This window comes from Rhinoderma darwinii, chromosome 2, assembly GCF_050947455.1.
Source record: "Rhinoderma darwinii isolate aRhiDar2 chromosome 2, aRhiDar2.hap1, whole genome shotgun sequence".
Taxonomy (NCBI): domain Eukaryota; kingdom Metazoa; phylum Chordata; class Amphibia; order Anura; family Rhinodermatidae; genus Rhinoderma; species Rhinoderma darwinii.
Window position 1 is genome coordinate 174077720 of NC_134688.1, and position 18800 is coordinate 174096519.

General features: G+C 43.8%; 1 protein-coding gene across 1 annotated transcript in view; it reads right to left on the minus strand.

Moving 5' to 3' along the window:
• Positions 1 to 18800, minus strand: part of COL4A1 (collagen type IV alpha 1 chain) — a 167266-nt gene that overhangs the window by 23118 nt on the left and 125348 nt on the right. The window contains exons 32-37 of the mRNA XM_075852497.1: positions 18362 to 18529; positions 18172 to 18261; positions 15807 to 15953; positions 15626 to 15724; positions 15185 to 15274; positions 14922 to 15061 (exon numbers count right to left, since the gene is read on the minus strand). Coding sequence (XP_075708612.1) covers positions 14922 to 15061; positions 15185 to 15274; positions 15626 to 15724; positions 15807 to 15953; positions 18172 to 18261; positions 18362 to 18529 — 734 coding nt within the window. The remainder of the gene's footprint in view (positions 1 to 14921; positions 15062 to 15184; positions 15275 to 15625; positions 15725 to 15806; positions 15954 to 18171; positions 18262 to 18361; positions 18530 to 18800) is intronic.

Here is an 18800-nt window from a genome sequence, read left to right on the forward strand (position 1 = left end):
AAATTGATGCGGACTAGCCGCTGCGTATTGAGGTGAAAGTACTTCCCTTCTCTCTATCAGTGCAGGATAGAGAGAAGGGACAGCACTTTCCCTAGTGAAAGTAAACGAATTTCATACTTACCTGCCGTTGTCTTGGTGACGCGTCCCTCTTTCGGCATCCAGCCCGACCTCCCAGGATGACGCGGCAGTCCATGTGACCGCTGCAGCCTGTGATTGGCTGCAGCCGTCACTTAGACTGAAACATCATCCTGGGAAGCCGGACTGGAGAAAGAAGCAGGGAGTTCTCGGTAAGTATGTACTTCTATTTTTTTTACAGGTTGATGTATATTGTGATCGGTAGTCACTGTCCAGGGTGCTGAAACAGTTACTGCTGATCGCTTAACTCTTTCAGCACCCTGGACACTGACTATTTACTGACGTCGCCTAGCAACGCTCCCATAATTACGGGTGCACACACGTAGTCACCCGTAATTATGGGTGCACACACGTAGTCACCCGTAATTACGGGAGCCCCATTGACTTCCTCAGTCTGGCTGTAGACCTAGAAATACATAGGTCCAGCCAGAATGAAGAAATGTCATGTTAAAAAACCAATACGATCCGCAGCACACATAACCATGTACATGACATCTGCGGACTTCATTGCGGAATTTCTCCATTGAAGTCAATGGAGAACTTCCGCAATGAGTCCGCAACCAGTCCGCCACAGGTCCGCAACATCCATTGTATGAAGCGGTCACCAAATTCCGCACCGCAGCCTATGCTCCGCAGCGGAATTTTCCGCATCGTCTAAACGAACCCTACTAAAAAGCAGTGGAAGGCAATGGAGAAACGGGTCCGCTGCGGATTAACGCTGCGGAGTGTTCCAGAGCAATTCCGCCACGTGGGGCTTTGCCCTAATGGGTTCCGTCATGTTTCTTTTGACCAGATATGTGAACCTACCATTACTATGCCAAAGATATCAGTTTGTTTAGGTCTTCATCAGTTCTGTCATTATCAATTTTTTATTTTTTTTTGCCATCAAGGTCAATGGGTGATGAATTTTGAAAAACTGATTGTAACTGAAGTCCTTTTTTCACCAGTGTAGATTAGTTGCAGAGCATTAAAAATGCATGTGAAACCATCCCACACTCTATGTTCATGAATACACCATTTTTGTAGGGCTTTTGGGTCCTGTGCAGCCGAAGTTCTCAACCTGTGGTACATGTTCCACAAGGGATAAATGCCAAGTCACCAAGTGGTCCTCTGTCCTCATACTCTGCTTTTACACCTTAAGGACGTCGCTCATTTTGGCCTTAAGGATGCAGCGCATATTTTTATTTTTGCCTCACTGCATTCCGAGAGCCATAACTTTTTTTTATCTGACGCTGCTATATCTTAGTTTTTTTGCGTTTCAGGGTGTATTTTTTTTTAATATAAGTTTTCGATACATAATACATACTTAACCCCTTTAGGACGCAGCCTGTTTTGGCCTTGTGGCACAGCCGATTTTTTACAAATCTGACATGTGTCACTTTATGTGGTAATAACTCCGGAATGCTTTTACCTATCCAAGCGATTCTGAGACTGTTTTCTCGTGACATATTGTACTTTATGATAGTGGAAAAATTTGTTCGATAAATTCAATATTTATTTGTGAAAAACACCAAAATTTAGAGAAAATTTTCAAAAATGTGCATTTTTCTAAATTTAAATGTATCTGCTTGTAAAACCGATACTAATACCACACAAAATAGTCACTAGTTACCATTTCCCATATGTGTACTTTATATTTGCATCGTTTTTTGAACATCCTTTTATTTTTCTAGGACGTTACAAGGTTTAGAACTTTAGCAGCAATTTCTCACATTTTCAAGAAAATTTCAAAAGGCTATTTTTACAGGGGCCAGTTCAGTTCTGAAGTGGTTTTGAGGGCCTTATATATTATAATACCCCAATAAATCACCCCATTTTAAAAACTGCACCCCTCAAAGTATTCAAAACAGCATTCAGAAAGTATTTTAATCCTTTAGGCGTTTCACAGGAAATAAAGCAAAGTAGAGGGGAAATTTACAAATTTCTCTTTTTTTTGCCGAAATTCATTTGTAATAAAAAAAATTGTATAACACAGAAGGTTTTACCAGAGAAATACAACTCAATATTTATTGCCCAGGTCCTGCAGTTTTTAGGAATATCCCACATGTGGCCCTAGTGCGGTAATGGACCGAAACACCGGCCTCAGAAGCAAAGGAGCACCTAGTGGATTTTGGGGCCTGCTTATTTTTAGATTATATTTTAGGCACCATGTCGAGTTTGAAGAGGTCTTGTGGTGCCAAAACAGTGGAAACTCCCCAAAAGTGACCCCATTTTGGAAACTAGACTTTTTTTCTGAAATAACATAGATATTTTTAATATTTACAAGGAATAAAGAAGAAAATTCACCCCAACATTTGTAAAGCATCTTCTCCCGATTACGGAAATACCCCATATGTGGTAATAAACTGCTGTTTGGACCCACGGCAGCGCTCAGAAGGGAGGGAGCGCCATTTGGATTTTGGAGCACAGATTTTGCTGAATTGGTTTTTAGTGCCATGTCGCGATTGCAGCAAAATAGTGGAAACACCCCAAAAGTGACCCCATTTTGGAAACTAGACCCCTCAAGGAATTTTTCTAGGGGTTTAGTAAGCATTTATACCACACAGGTCTTTTGCAGAATTTAGTAGAATTAGGCCGTGAAAATGAATATAAACATTTTTGTCCACTAAAATGTTGATTTTTTTCATTTTCACAAGGGATAAAGGAGAAAAAGTTGCCCTAAATTTTTTAACGCAATCTCTCCTGAGTATGACAATACCCCACATGTGGTAATAATTTATTTTTTTAATAGAAATTAATTAACCTTTGCAGGACTGATCCTTTTTTGCTTTTCCATTTTAGTTTTTCACTCCCCGCCTTCCAAACGCCATAACTTTTTTATTTTTCCATGAATTGAGCGGTGTGGGGGCTTATTTTTTGCAGGACGAGCTGTAGTTTTTATTGGTACCATTTTTTGGTAGATGCTAATTTTTTTATCACTTTTTATTACATTTTATTTAGAGCTTTGGTGGCCAAAAACAGTGATTTTGGCGGCTTAAATTCTTTAAACGGCGTTCATAATGCGCTATAATTGACAATTTTAGTTTATTCTGCGGGTCGGTACGATTACGGCGATACCATATGTATATAGTTTTTTTATGTTTTGCAGCGTTTGCACAATAAAATCACTTCTTTATAAAATAATTTATTTTCTGTGTCACCATATTCTGAGAGCCGAAACTTCTTTATTTTTCAGTCAAAAAAGCTGTATAAGGGCTTGTTTTTTGCGGGACGGGTTGTAGTTTTTATTGGTACTATTTTCGGGTACATGCGACTTTTTGATCACTTTTTATTCTATATTTTGGGATAGGTGGTGACCAAAAACTAGTGATTCTGGCATTGTTTTTAGTTTTTTTTTTTTTGCGGCGTTCACCGTGCGGTAAAAATAACATTATAGTTTTATAGATTGGGTCGTTACAAACGCGGTGATACCAAATATGTGTACTGTTTTTTAACGGTTTAATTTTTTCCCTATAATAAAAGACTTATTATAGGAAAAAAAAATCTTTTATTTCTACACTTTTGTAAAACATTTTTATTAACTTTTTTTTTTCTTTACCTTTTACACTTTCTTTTTTTACCTGCAGCTCTGATCGCTGCTAGAATACATTACACTACCTAGGTAGTGTAACGTATTCCAACTGTCAGTGTGACGTCACAGTCACTCTGACAGTTAGTCTACGAGGACCAGCCAGAGGCTGATCCTCATAGGCTTGCATACATGGCAGACCCGGGGGCAGTTGTCTGGCCCCCGGGTGCCATCACAAGCATCAGCAGCCCCCACAATTGCATGGGGGCTGCTGATGTGCTACAAACCCCCTACATGCCGCTGATCGGCAACTAGTGGAGTGTCAGCTGTCAGGGACAGCTGACCTCCCGGTTCTCGATGCACACTGTCGCCGACAGTGTCACAGACACTGTCATCGACAGTGTGCATCGCGAACGGCAGTGACGTCCTGTCACTCTGACAGGAAGTCTATCAGGAGGCTGATCCTGATAGGCTTCCGTACATGGCAGGCACGGAGGCCATTACTGGGCCTCCGATCGCCATGCTAGCCATCTGCAACATCGTGAGGTCTGCCGATGAGCTAGAAACCCCTGAATGCGATGATTGCAATCGATCACCGCAATCAAGGGGTTAATTGCCGGAATCAGCGGAAATAAGCCGCTGATCGCATACAGTGGAGTGTCAGCTGTCAGGGACAGCTGGCCTCCCGGTTCCCGATGCACACTGTCGCCGACAGTGTGCACCGGGAACCACGCAGTAACTGTACGTCCCTGTGCCTTAAGACACTGGCCACAGGGACGTACAGTTGCGTCCTCGTGCGCCTAGGGGTTAAACGGGCAGTATCATGATTTTTTCTTTTATTAATTTATGTGTATTTATTTAATAAAATATTATATTGACTTTATTTTTTCACACACAATGTTTTTTTTTATTAACACTTTCTTACTTTACAGGGGGCTGCCATGTTTTATTTAATCTGTGTATGTGTCTCTTAACGACACATACACAGATGGAATACGACAGCTACAGTGCATAGGACACAATGAACGGTTCATTGTATCCTCTGCTTCTGCTAGCTCACTCTGTACTGCAGGAACAGTTCAGAGCGACCCAGCATAGAAGCTGGGTTGTAGGGGGAAAGCCGGTGCCATTATGAAGACCGGCCGCACTGCAGGTAAGGTGTGTGTCTCTGTCTGTCTCTCTCTCTCACAGCCCCACCTCGCGGCCCCCCCCCACCTCGCGGCCCCCCACACACAAGCTGTAACTGTGTGTGTATGCATGTGTGTGTATGTGTATAGCAGAGCTGTGTGTGGGTAGCAGAGCTGTGTGTGTGTGTGTGTGTGTGTAGCAGAGCTGTGTTTGCGTGTAGCAGAGCTGTGTGTGTAGCAAAACTGTGTGTGTGTGTGTAACAGAGCTGTGTGTGTAGCAGAGCTATGTGTGTGTCTAGCAGAACTGCCTGTGCGTAACAGAACTGTGTGTGCACGTGCGCAGTAGAGCTGTGTGCGCAGAAGAGATGTGTCCTATTTTTGTGCAGTGGAGTATGCACGGGCGCCGCTGATGCTTCATAGCCGCTTATCAGCTGTTTTGAAGATTCAGCGCTGAGCACCCACCCCACACATACACACACTCACACAAATCCCCCCAAACATGCAACTGCGCCACACACAACCGTTCTTTTTTACACAAAACATTTTTTAAAAACGCTTGCATAAAAAACTAACGGCTCGCTTTCCCATTGATGTAAATGAGCTTAATCAAGCGCTTGACGCTTTTTTTGCATGTTTTTTACGCATTTTGTGTGTGCTTTTTGGTGCATAATTAGGACTCCCATCGACTATGGGAACATTTGGCGTGTTTTACGTGCAAAGGAATTGACTCGACACTTCTTTATTTACACAACGCGTTTTTTAAAAACGCGTGTGTAAAAAATCTTGTTGTATGTACTAACAGCTCACTTTACCAATTATGTAAATGAAAAGCGTAATCAAGCGCCAAAATCCACATCAAATACACGCCTTGTGAACCTGTCAATTGAAAAGTCATTCACTTCACTTTCATCATTCTTAGGGTATGTGCACGCGTAGTGTTTTCAGACGTCTCGAAAAACGTCTAAAAAATCAGAAGCAGAACGCCTACAAATATCTACCCATTGATTTCAAAGGGAAATACGGCGTTCTGTTCCAACGGGGCATTTTTTACGCCTCATTTTCAAAAAACGGCACATAAAATGACGCCCGCAAAAAAGTGCATGTCACTTCTTGAGCCATTTTTGGAGCCGTTTTTCATTGACTTTATAGAAAAAGAGCTTAAAAAACGGCCGTAAGGAGGGGCGTGGCTTGGGTATGGCGCTGACCAGACGTGCTTCTTGAGAGCTCCGTTCCTGCACTTCCATAACCCGCTCATAAGCATACTATAAGACACACTTGAACCTTCCTAAATGGTCAGGAAATCTGAGGCAACCACGGGGACTCCATACTGTACGAGGCAGATGTCTTCAGCCGGTTACATTCAGCGATTTCTCACCGACGCTGCTGCCGGGCCGTCTCCCAAGATGGCGCCGTTGGAGGGGAGACGAACTGTACCAGGATTTCCGCTTGCAGAGGAGTCTTCTTCAGGAGTTGCTACTGCGGCTACAGCATCAGGTACCGACAGTACCACCTCTCTGGTCTTTGGCTCCCAGGGTTCGTTCCCTTCCCTGCTGGCGGGGGTGGAGATGGGCCCTTCTGGAACTGTCATGGCGCTTCACGCTCCGTCCTGCTCGCCACGTGGGGTCAGTCATGGCGCCCGGGTCTCTCATCCCTCATCCTCTGGCATGCTGGGGTCTGCATCAATGCCTGCGTCTCCTCGGGATCTGTATCCTCATTTCTCCCCTCACATTAATGGCTCTGCTAGCATGGGCGATGATTTACAGGGCTTGAGACAGCAGCTCGCCACATTGCCCACTAAACAGGACATGGAGCGTTATGTGAATCGTCTTGAGATGACTTATAAATCAGAGATACAGGCTCTTACGACTAATGTCTCTCAATTGTCCGATCAAGTTCAGCGCATAGAAGGCGATGTTTCATCTGTTACACAGCAGCAAGTTTCTCATGCAGAATGGCTGGATCATCACTCCCAGCAGATTCATGCTTTATTTAACCTGGCTGAAGATCATGAGAATCGGAATCGCCGTAACAATATTCGGCTCCGGGGCATTCCTGAGGATATATCTTCGGGGCAACTCATACCTGTCTTACAGTCTTTGTTTAACTCCCTGCTGGAGCGTCCTGCTGATGATCCATTGGAGCTGGATAGGGCACACAGGACACTTGGCCCTCGTAACCCGGATCCTGATAGGCCCAGAGATGTGCTATGCCGTGTCCATTTTTTCTCTCTGAAGGAGCAGATCATGAGGAAGGCCCGAGATAAAGGAGAAGTCTTATTACAAGGGGTCAAGATCCAGTTGTTATCCGACCTGTCCAAGATGACCCTGGATAAACGCCGAGTGCTTCGTCCCTTGCTGGATGTGCTGAGAGAGCATGAGATCTCCTATACCTGGGGTCACCCCTTCCAGCTACAGGTCCGCAGAGATGGGACATTGCTGAGTGTTCGGGACCCAGGGGATGTCCCGGACTTCTGTGCTGCCCTCCAGGTGCCGAGAGTTTCCCTGCCTGATTGGCCGTATGTCCCTCTTCCACCACAGCGCTCAAGGCCACGCCGACGTGGTCGTTCTCCCGCTTCTCCTATGGGTCGTCCTGGGGGGCGACATGCAGATCCGCTGTGATTTTGTATAGAGGTTTCTTGGTCAGCCATCAGTCGGCCTAGGCCGGTTAAGCCATAATGTTACTGCTTATATCTTGTGAGGCGAAGGTCTGATGTGTGTTTTATAATACCCAGATATGCTTGTTCTTTCGCCCTAGATAGGGACAGCAGGTGCTCAGATTGATCAGTTAACCGGGATTAATTAATGTTCTTCAGCTGCCAGTACTACTGCACCATGTATGCTATGTGATTATATACGTTGTTACTAATTACATGCCTGTGCATTCATGCGGTACCTGTGTAAATTTCCGGGAATGTAATGTTATGTAGGCATCTCTGTTTTGATCCTGACCAAATGTCGGCCATTATTTCACTCTCTCATGATATTGAGCTAATTGCCTTGATGTTCTTTCCGTTCAAGTGTTGGTTCTAAGATGTGTGATATTTGCAATGGGTTGGGGAGTGTGGGGCACTGGCTAGGCCTTGTCCTGACACTTCTCCTCTTAGGGACTCACTGGTTATATCCGGTGTATTCTTGATTGTTTCTCCTTGAGTAGCTCAAGGATTAGGTGATTATTTCACCTTTCTGTTTGTCTTTGTTGTTGTCTTCCCCCTCCTTGTTTGTCCTGTTGTTCGTCGCGCCTCTACTTAGCACATTGCTCTACGAGCTCCTTCAGTGAGTGGTGGCAATGGCACAATTGAAGACTTGCACCTTTAATACTAGGGGGCTTAATGTCCCAGAAAAACGCTCACAAATTTTATATAACATGCATAAAGAGCGGGTACATATTTTGTTCCTGCAAGAAACTCACTTTCAGACGGGCCATACGGCCACAGTTCACGAACAGATATTTTCCGGCCTGGTTCCACAGTACCAACCCGGAATCCAAGTCCAAGGGTGCCAGTATAGGTATTCATAAGTCACTCTCGCATAAAATTCTGGATGTTCTGGTTGACCCGGATGGTAGATATGTTTTTCTCAAACTATCCATAAGTAATAAGATCTTTACTTTGGCTAATCTATACCTCCCCAATAAGGACCAGGCACGAGTAGGCCGATTGTACTTAAGGAAATTGGAGGAGTTCACTGAGGGCGTTCTAATTGTTGGAGGTGATTTTAATCTGACTTTTGATTCCAGACTTGACACCTCCTCGGGCAGGTCTGTTGTTCCTAAGTCACATTTGGGGGCCCTGAAAAATGTGATGCATTCCATGCAGTTGATTGACGTGTGGAGGATCCTTCATCCTCAGGTAAGAGAATACACTTATTTCTCCCCATTGCATAATATGTATAGTAGGATAGACGCTTTTTTGATTAGCCACCACTTGCTTACCTGGCACCCTACCTCTGACGTGGGCCCTATGATTTGGTCGGACCATGCACCTGTGTTTCTGACCCTTACATTTCCTAATTCAAGGCCTAATTTCCAATCCTGGAAACTTAATGACAACTTGTTGCGGGATGCAGTATGCGTGGCGGCCATTAAAAATTCACTCACCGGTTTCTTTGAGGTTCATGAACATGAAGCTACTCCCTTGCCACTCCAGTGGGAGGCACTGAAGTGTGTCATTCGAGGGGTACTCATACAACATGGGGCGCGGTTGAAGCGTGAAAAGGGGTTTGCGATTGCACGGCTCCTGATTCAGATACGGATTTGGAATCATGTCATAAACGGGTTCCATCCTCACAGATTTTTGCAGAGCTTAATACAGCGAGAGAATCCTTGCGTTCTCTGATAGATCAGTCGCATGCTCGGTTCAGGGATCGGATGCGCAAGCACGCATATGAATATGCAGATAAATGCGGTAGGTCTCTGGCACGAATACTGCATCCCCGTACACAAGCGTCATATATCCCTAAAGTTTCATCTCCCTCTGGTGTTGAGGTTCATGACCCGGTCGGTATTACTGACTGCTTTAAACGCTATTATTCGGCGCTATACAATATTAAAGGCCAATTTCATGATATGCAGGCAGAATCGTTACGGGATAAAATAGACCGTTATGTTCATGATACTACGTTGCCGACCTTGGAGGAGGGGGTGGCTTTGGAGCTTTAGGAGGATTTTTTGGTAACCGAAGTGGAGCGTGCTATTGGAGAGTCGCCCTTGGGCAAAAGCCCGGGGCCAGATGGGTTTAATAACAAATTTTATAAGGCATTTAAAGATCAACTGGCTCCTTTTCTGACGAAAGTTTTTAACTCGGTGTCCTCCTCTTGTCCCTTTGCGCCTCAATCCCTCGAGGCTCATATAACTCTTCTACCAAAACCGGGCAAAGACCCAAAGGTGTGCGCAAACTTCAGGCCCATATCGTTAATTAATGTAGATGTGAAGCTTTTCGCGAAGCTGCTTGCCTCTCGGTTATCGCCGTTACTACTAGGCTTGATTTTGGATGATCAGGTGGGGTTTGTATGTGGTCGTGAAGCGCGGGATAACACCAACAAAACCCTCCTTTTGACATCGTACTGCCAGTCCCGTAAGATACCGATGTGTTTACTCTCGATAGATGCCGAAAAGGCTTTTGATAGAGTGCACTGGGTGTTCCTCCGCAGTGTCCTGACGCAGGTGGGCCTTGGCACCACCACGGTGGATAGGATAATGGCCTTGTACCAAAGGCCTTCTGCTCGAGTTCGTGTTAACGGACTATTATCTGATCCTCTGTCTATTGCTAATGGCACGAGACAGGGGTGCCCACTTTCGCCTCTTTTGTATGTTCTGGTAATGGAACACCTGGCCGTGGCGCTGCGGAACAACCCTAATATTAACGGTATACGCGTTGGCTCACGGCATCATAAATTGGCGTTATATGCGGATGACCTCCTGGTATTTATCACAACTCCCATGATTTCTTTGCCATCCCTGACTGAGGAGTTTGAGTGCTTTGGCCATCTAAGTAATTTTAAAGTCAATTACTCTAAATCGGAGGCCTTGAATATCTCTTTGGATCAACCTTTAGCTGCCCATCTTGCTCAGGTTTTTCCGTTCAGGTGGCAACCTAAATCTTTAAAATATCTAGGGATACATGTCCCTACACAACAGTCAGACTTGTATGCTCTGAATTATACGCCCATCCTACAGCGCACCATGAAGGACTTGGCGGAATACGGCGGGAACCGCATGTCGTGGTTTGGACGTATCAATGCGGTCAAAATGGATGTCTTGCCCAAATTTTTATATCTCTTCCAGACCATCCCTATTGCAGTACCATCCAGTTTTTTCCAGGTTCTACATAGGGCCATTACTAAGTTTGTGTGGGGCTCCTCTAAGCCTCGTATCCGGTATGCTGTCCTTAGCCGACCAAAAGTAGACGGGGGCACGGGTCTCCCAGACTTTAAACGATACCATCAAGCGGCGATAATTATGAGAGTAGTGGATTGGTTCCGTTCGGAGTCAGGTAAGCAATGGGTGCGCATGAAAAAGCTATGTCTCCTCTTGCATTATCCTCTCTACCGTGGCTGTCAGTCCTTCAGAGACAAACTCTCCCTCTTCCTTTCCTCACACGTCAGTTTCTCATGGTATGGGAACGGATCTTGGGCACTACGGGCCTTGTTCATCGCCCGGGTCCCTTGACTCCTCTATTTGATAACCCTTCTTTCCCTCCGGCGGAGGGTGTTGATACATTCCTCCGTTGGGAGAGAGAAAATGGTGGATGTATATCTGAGACCCTTACTCCAGACGGTGCCATGTTGCCAATGACAGATGTATCGTCTGCCTGCCCGGGAAGCAGGTCAACCTGGTGGTCCTATTTGCAGTTACGGTCCTATATCTCTTCCATGGGTGATTGTATGGTCTTTCTACAGGATAAGACTCCTCTGGAACTCTACTTGTCCTTGCCCACAGCCCCTTCTCATGTGTTGTCTCACCTACATGGGATCCTTCTGCCGAAATTTGCTTTTTCTCAATTATCCTTCACTGCCGCATGGGACGAGGAAATGAGGGTTAGACACTCTGAGGAAGAGTGGGGTACCGCCTTCCTGTTAGCTCATAAATTACTGATGTCTTGTTTTGCACAAGAAAAGAATTACAAGATACTTACCAGGTGGTGCCGCTGTCCGACTTTGTTGCACAGGATATACCCTGATGTGTCTGCTGATTGTTGGAGGTGTGGGGGGGGCTCCTGGAACTATGTTGCATATTTGGTGGGATTGTCCCATGCTACGTCTCTTTTGGGGGAAGATTTTTGATCTAGGCAACAAGCTTTTCCATACTGAGGTCCCAACCTCGGCTTCCATAGGCTTGCTTTCTATGGTCCCGGGATCACTCCCACACCTCAAAAGGGGGATCTTTCGACATTTCTTGACTGCAGCGAGAACGGTGATTCCTCGTCACTGGAAATCACGTACTGTACCGTCCCTGGCGGAATGGGTAACAGAGGTGAATGGGATCATGAGGATGGAGGAGTTGCTGTCCGTGGATAGGGGCAAATCCGGGATTTTCGTCCAGAATTGGATAGTGTGGTCTGGATTCCGGGATGGTACTGATCTACCTCTCTGGTTGGATGGCAGGTTCTAAATTAATCATAGCACCTACATGAGGCGCTTTTGTCTTTTGTCTGTATGTAATTTCCCCTTGTGGTCTGATGTTATGTGTGGTATGTCCATATACTCAAAAGTGCTCTTATATGTGTCACTTCTCACTTTACTGGGGGGGGCGGTCTCCCTGACTATTGCACTGATTTAATGCGAACATGATACTGTTATTGCCGTTATATCTCTTTTTTCATTCAATTTCAATAGGTAGGAGGCTACCTCCTATTGTTGTTCTTATACTTGTATATATATGTATACGAATACTGTTGTTATGTTATGATGCTTCACTAGAATGTATTGTACTGCGTACAAATTTCTACTTTTTTGCACAAACCGTGAAATGTTTTTGTATTGTTTTATTTTCAAAATAAAAATCTTTGATAAAGGAAAAAAAAAAAAAACGGCCGTAAAAAACACCTCGAAAAACGCGAGTTTGATTAAAAAATGACTGAAAATCAGGAGCTGTTTTCCCTTGAAAAAAGCTCCATATTTTCAGATGTTTTTTAAGGAAGCGTGTGAACATACTCTTAGCCTTTTGGTATGTCCTATAGCGTCTACAAGCTGCATTGTACAATCACTCCCAAAATTGGAGCCGGACAATGCTTAGCAATTTGAAGACACCTTTTCCTGGCTTGAAGCCAAAAATAGGGAGGGGGTGAGATTCCCTCCCACATTTACAGCAGCTGTAAGTCAGCTTGCTTTACCTTATTGACCTTGCTGTAATTCTGAGAAGTGCTCCCTCAGGTGGCCAACATAGGAAAACATGTCAAATTATTATTTACTTTTTAATACATCCCAACATGTGAAGAAAAAAAAATACAGCAAAAAACGTAAAAAAATATAATAAAAATAAGTAACTTACTTAAAAAAATATTTAATTCCCTTTAAGTGTTTAACTTTTATATATTTTTTTAAAGTGATATGCTTAACATTTTTTAATTCCACAATTGTTTTTTGTTTTTATTTTCCCCTAGTTCTCTGAACACAATAAATTACGTTTTAAATTTATTTTACAAGCTTTAACAATAAGGATAAATGCACGCATGGCATATTTTTCTACCACAGATTTGTAGCACTGAATCCACCAGAAAATCCACGTGTTACATGTGGATTTGGATGCAGATTTGCCACGGACTTGCTTGTCGACTGTCTCCTGGTCACCCACTAAGGTACTGCCAAGGTGTTTTTGGCGTTTTGCCCCCCCCCCATCCTCACCCCTGTGTGTCCTTCGTTATCTATCTTTGTCGTTCTTCTGATGTTCTCCTTATCTGTCAAATCAGTGAAAGACCAGCAGCCGAGGCAGGGGACAGAGCCACCCTCTCACACTGAGCCGCGCTTCGAGCTCCAAACAGCCAGCGTCCTTGGTTGCTGGGAGGTTGGGTTTCTCTAGCAACTGAGGCAGGGGACGGAGCCATGCTCCCATATTGAGCCACCCTTCGAGCTCAGTGTGGCCGACGTCCTTCGTTGCTGGAAGCCAGGTTTCCTTAGCAGTCGTGACAATAAGTGTATATTCACACGACCTATTTTCAGACGTAATTCAGGTGTTTTACGCCTCAAATTACGCCTGAAAAGACGGCTCCATTACGCCTGCAAACATCTGCCCATTGCTTGCAATGGGTTTTACGATGTTCTGTTCAGACGACGTGTAATTTTACGCGTCACTGTCAAAAGACGGCGCGTAAAATGACGGCTCTTTAAAAGAAGGGCAGGACACTTCTTGGGACGTTTTTGGAGCAGTTTTTCCATAGACTCTATTGAAAACAGCTCCAAAAACAGCCGTAAAAAAATACCTATATATTCCAATGCATTACTGCCTGTGCTTGTAATATGCACAGACAGCTGTCTTGGCATACCTAAGCTATTTACTAGGAGGAATCATCTTAAAATAGCCCTGGGGGCCTTTGTCAGAACCAGGGGTGTCCCTTAAAGCTGTCACCTTTCGTGATTGCTGTCACCGGGGCTGATGATTAGGCGCAAAGGCAGTAATGCCACTATCGCTTTTGATCACTGCATCAAAAAGGCTAAACAGACAGGGTTTCAGTTTTTTCTAACTCCATTCGTCCCCGCAGGGTGGTGGCTGTCAATCACAGGCAATCACACGGTGTGTGGTGTCACTCGTAGTTAGATAGCAAAATCTGGTGTAGCTTGTTGACTGGAATGTAGGAGCTTCAAACTATGCTTCTGAGTAGTATAGAAGCACTCATACTAACATCCCCAAAAATAAATTAGGATAAAACAAGTCACAATCGCAACAGGATAACCATTTACCTTAAAACCATTTGGGCTGCTCCGATGATACTTAATAGCATGCCAAGCTCTAAATCTGTACTGAAAAATCTGTACGTTTCCATTTTTTTCATCTAAAAAACTAAAATTAATGTTTACATTTTCAGAGCATCCATTCATGCTCAGTACTTGGCCTGTCCAGTTTCCACTCTCAGGTAATATGCTCAAAAGCAAGTATCCTGTTATTGGAACATAGTCATTAGTATAGCAGAGTAGTTTGGTCAATTCAAGACCTTCCTCAGGATCATCTATGGTAAAGCATGAGCATAGTGCATAGAGAGGTCAAACTGTGGAAAAGAAGCACTATTCCTTGATGCAGCTTGACCACTGTTCATGAATGCACAATTCTCACACTAATCCAGTCAATATTCTGAGGAAGGTCTTGGAATGACCAAAGTGCTGCATGTGTCACATTCATCGACATAGCGCATTCTCTTATAATAAATATGCCACGGGCTAAAAACAACGCCAGCTTGAAAAATTTGTTGTAACAAGTGTATCCTTGAAGCCCTGCACCATTTTCCTGAAAGAAAAAATGGCTGCAAAAGTTATGCAGATATGTTGTAAATATGGCGTTCAGCCCAAACACCATATTTTTCAATCTGTTTATGACAGAAAACTGGCATAAATACTTTAAAAAATATGCCCCATTATTCTTGCACTTGAGAACAGAATGGTGACCGATTCTATTTACGTCACTAGATAAACCACATTTGCATGAATGTGAATTTTTGTAATTACCTTTATACCAGGTGGTCCTGGAATGCCAATGCCTGGAACACCTTGTTCACCTTTAAAACCTCTTTCACCTTTGATTCCAGTAACCCCAGGCAAACCAGGATTGCCCTGAATTCCGTGTTCACCTTTTGATCCAGTGGGCCCTAAGTGTACAATTCCACAACAAACTAAGTCAGAGAACCCCCAATTTCTATCAAAACTTGTTCAAATGCCTATCTGCAAATTTTAAATAAAAAATTCTAAATGTAAGTACTCTAAAATTTTACCTGGCAAACCCATTTCTCCAATAAACCCTTTTTGTCCAGGACTCCCTGCATCTCCTGGAAATCCTTGAACACCTTTCTCTCCTTTTGGTCCTGTAATTATGTAAATATGTTCCATCAATTTTGGCTTAGATTTTGAAAACAATTGGGAAAATTAATAAAAAATAGTTCAAGGGAAAAGCTGAGCAGTTGCAACCGTTGCAACCATTCTCGCCACTGCAATTATTTTCCAAAGGACCTGTGAAAAATTAAATGCAGAATCTGATTGGTTGCATTGAGCAGTTGCTCCACTTTTCCCTTGCATTAGTTTTGATAATTATCCTTTAATCGTTTTTCCAAGAATTCTTGTCTGTATAACAACAATAGGGAAGAAGACGCCAGAAAGACTAGGCAAACTGAAAGATTGTTTGAATAAAGCTCAGAAGTTCATAATAACATTGTCACCTGGCTGCCCCGGCACTCCTTGTTCTCCATCTTTTCCAGGCATTCCACTGGACCCCAAGTCACCCAACGACCCTTTTTCTCCTTCAAATCCAATTTGTCCTGAAAATAATTTTTAAATGTTGATTAAAAGCATAGCTTATATTAAATATTTTTAAAACACAGAGCACATAAATGGCTGTACCTCTCTCGCCCTGATCTCCTTTATCACCCTTCATGTTTTCCATGGGCGGAAGTGTTCCTGGGTGTCCTTGCAAACCTGGAGCCCCCTTTTCACCTTTTGAACCTTCAGTTCCTGTCTCACCACGAAACCCAGTTGGACCAGGGTCACCTATATTTATTCAATAATAATAATTAAAACCAGCTTGGGACAGGGAGGATCATGGGAGGAGTGCATCAAGATGAAGGCGGTCAGCCCCCTCAAAAGTACAAAGCAAAATACAAAGCAGATTTACATGTACATATTTATTTAACTTTATTAGAAGGTGCTGGCTAAGGCCCCATTCACACGAACGTGTTTTTGCGGCCGCAATTCCCCCGAAAATCCACGGGAGAATTGCGGCCCCATTCATTTCTATGGGGCCATGCACACGACCGTAGTTTTTGCGGTCTTTGCACGGCCCAGGAGCCCGCACCGCAGAAAGAACGGGCATGTCTTATTACGGCCGTCTTCTGCGGTCCGGGCTCATTGAAAACAATGGCGGCGGCCATGTGCATGTCCCGCGATTTGCGGGCAGCCTGCGGCTGACAGTCCGCAGCCCGCCGACCCGAAAATCACGGCTGTGCACACGGCTACGGTCGTGTGCATGAGGCCTAAGGGTCTGTTCACATCAGTGTTGCCCTTCCGTTGAGGGGTTCCGTCTGAGGTTTCCGTCGGGTTAGCCCCTCAACGGAAAGGCAAACGGAAACCTTAACTTCCATTTCCCTCATCATTGATTTCAATGGTGATGGAAATGTTGTTAATGGTTTCTGTTGGTCAACTCACCGTTGTGACTGGGTTCCGTTGTTTTGGAAGGGCAACGCTGATTTTAACCGGCCCCTTACTCTTAAGAAGCCTAAACTGATTAATATCCAACCCTCTGATGTTACAAAGGACTTAACAGACTAGTGTATGCAGAGGCTAAGGCTCACTCAATTCTCTGCACCTCATTCAGCAAACCAAGCGCTTCATCCACCTAGGCATTTCCTTAATATTTCAATCAAGCACTCACTCAAGCACTCAGACTCTCATTTAGTCACAAACTCTCTAAACTCACTCCCATGACCCAGCTGGAGTGGCAGCAACAGAACTAAAATGTATGTAGTGAATACAAATCTAGCACATGCAAACATCAGTGCTGTGTGGGACGTGGGCATCTGAGGAGAAATGTGTTCCTGAGACAAGGTCTAGGAATAGTGAAGCTTAGGAAAAGGGAGGAAAGCAAGACTGTCTCACCGAATCACTTGCAAACAGATAATGCCAAGTACTTGATGCATCATGACAAGATAGCGATTCACATAAATACAATGACCCACTGGCCAAAATTTGCTTAATTTCCACCTATTCGATAGATCAAATCTGACCTAACTCTACACAACTAAGGCCCCATGCACACGACTGTAAAAAATCTCCGTAATTGCGGACTGTAATACGGTCCGCAATTACGGACCCTTTCGGTTCTATTGGCCGCAGACACCTTGCCGTATCGCTACGGATAGGTGTCCGTGCCGTAGAACTGTACCACAAATATAGGACATGTCCTATCTTTTGTGTTTTACGGGCCGTGCTCCCATACTGTGTATGAGAGAACGGGCCGAAAATACGGGCTACGGCCCGCCGTGCCCGCAGTAGCGGGCCGTGATTACGGGCATGGCCGTGTGCATGAGGCGTTAGTGAGCAAACTTTACAGCCAAAATCAGCTTTTTTGGATTCATTATACTGATCCTAGCAGTAACTAATCTGTTGAATTTTTCGTTTTACCATTTGTTATTACTCTGTTAACTTTCACTACCTCAAACTCAAATTAATTTGTATGATTAGTTTTGGTTTTACTATTATTTGTTAACCCCACTAGTTAACTTTGTTTATTTTTGTTTAAGACCATTTACATCAATCTAAATAAATATACATTTAGTACATAATTCAGGGAGAATTCAGGCACGTACATCTAGATTGAAGAGGAATAGTATTACTTTAGGGCATATATTAAGGCTTCGTTCACATCTGTGCCAGGGTCCCGCTCCGACGTTCCCTGGCACCTATGGTTTCCGTTTGTGTCAGTCAGGGCTCCGTTCTGACTGAAAGCTCAGACGGAACGGAGCCCTGACGCAGATGTGAATGAAGCCTAACCTGGTTATTGTAAAAGATATTCAAGTGTTGGACCAGACACTACATATATTTTGTCAGTGTGTACTGCATAAAACAATTTTCTAAACAATAACACAATGTTTGTGAAGTTCTAAATATAGAACACATTGTAGATAAAAGAATCTTGAATTTTCGATTTTTCATAAATATCTGTTATTATTCCTTAAAAGATAATTATCTAGGTAACGAAAATTGAGTTTACCTTTCTCCCCAGGAAAGCCTGGATTTCCTGGTGTACCTGTTTGGCCTCGGATACCTGGAACTCCCATCAAACCCATATCTCCTTTATGTCCTAATGGAAAATGGAAAACATTTTTTAATGCTTCCTACACTATATAGCTTAATACATTTGCAAAACATGTAATATCTCCAGACAACTTTATACATATTACCTTGAAGACCAGGAGACCCTTCTTTTCCTGGTACACCTTGAATCCCTGGTACACCTGGCATGCCCATTATGCCAGGAATGCCTGATGCTCCTTTGTCTCCCTTTGGTCCTGGCATGTCAGTTCCAGGAAAACCTGGATAGCCTATCTCTCCCTTTGCTCCTATCGGACCTGCAGATGATATCAAAGATAGACAATAAATATTGAACAAAGTAACAGTTACATCTCAAGACATCACCGCAAAAAAGAGTTTTGACGTTAAACAATAATTTTGTGTGACTAATTATTTATGTAGTATACTACTCAGAGTTGCATATGAATTCTTATTACAAATGAGTATAATATAGCCACATAGTAGCTCCATATCCCTGAAAAGTTGAGCAGATGCTACACTAATCGAGCCATCTTGCCCCTTGGACCACTAAGACATGCATGGACCTCA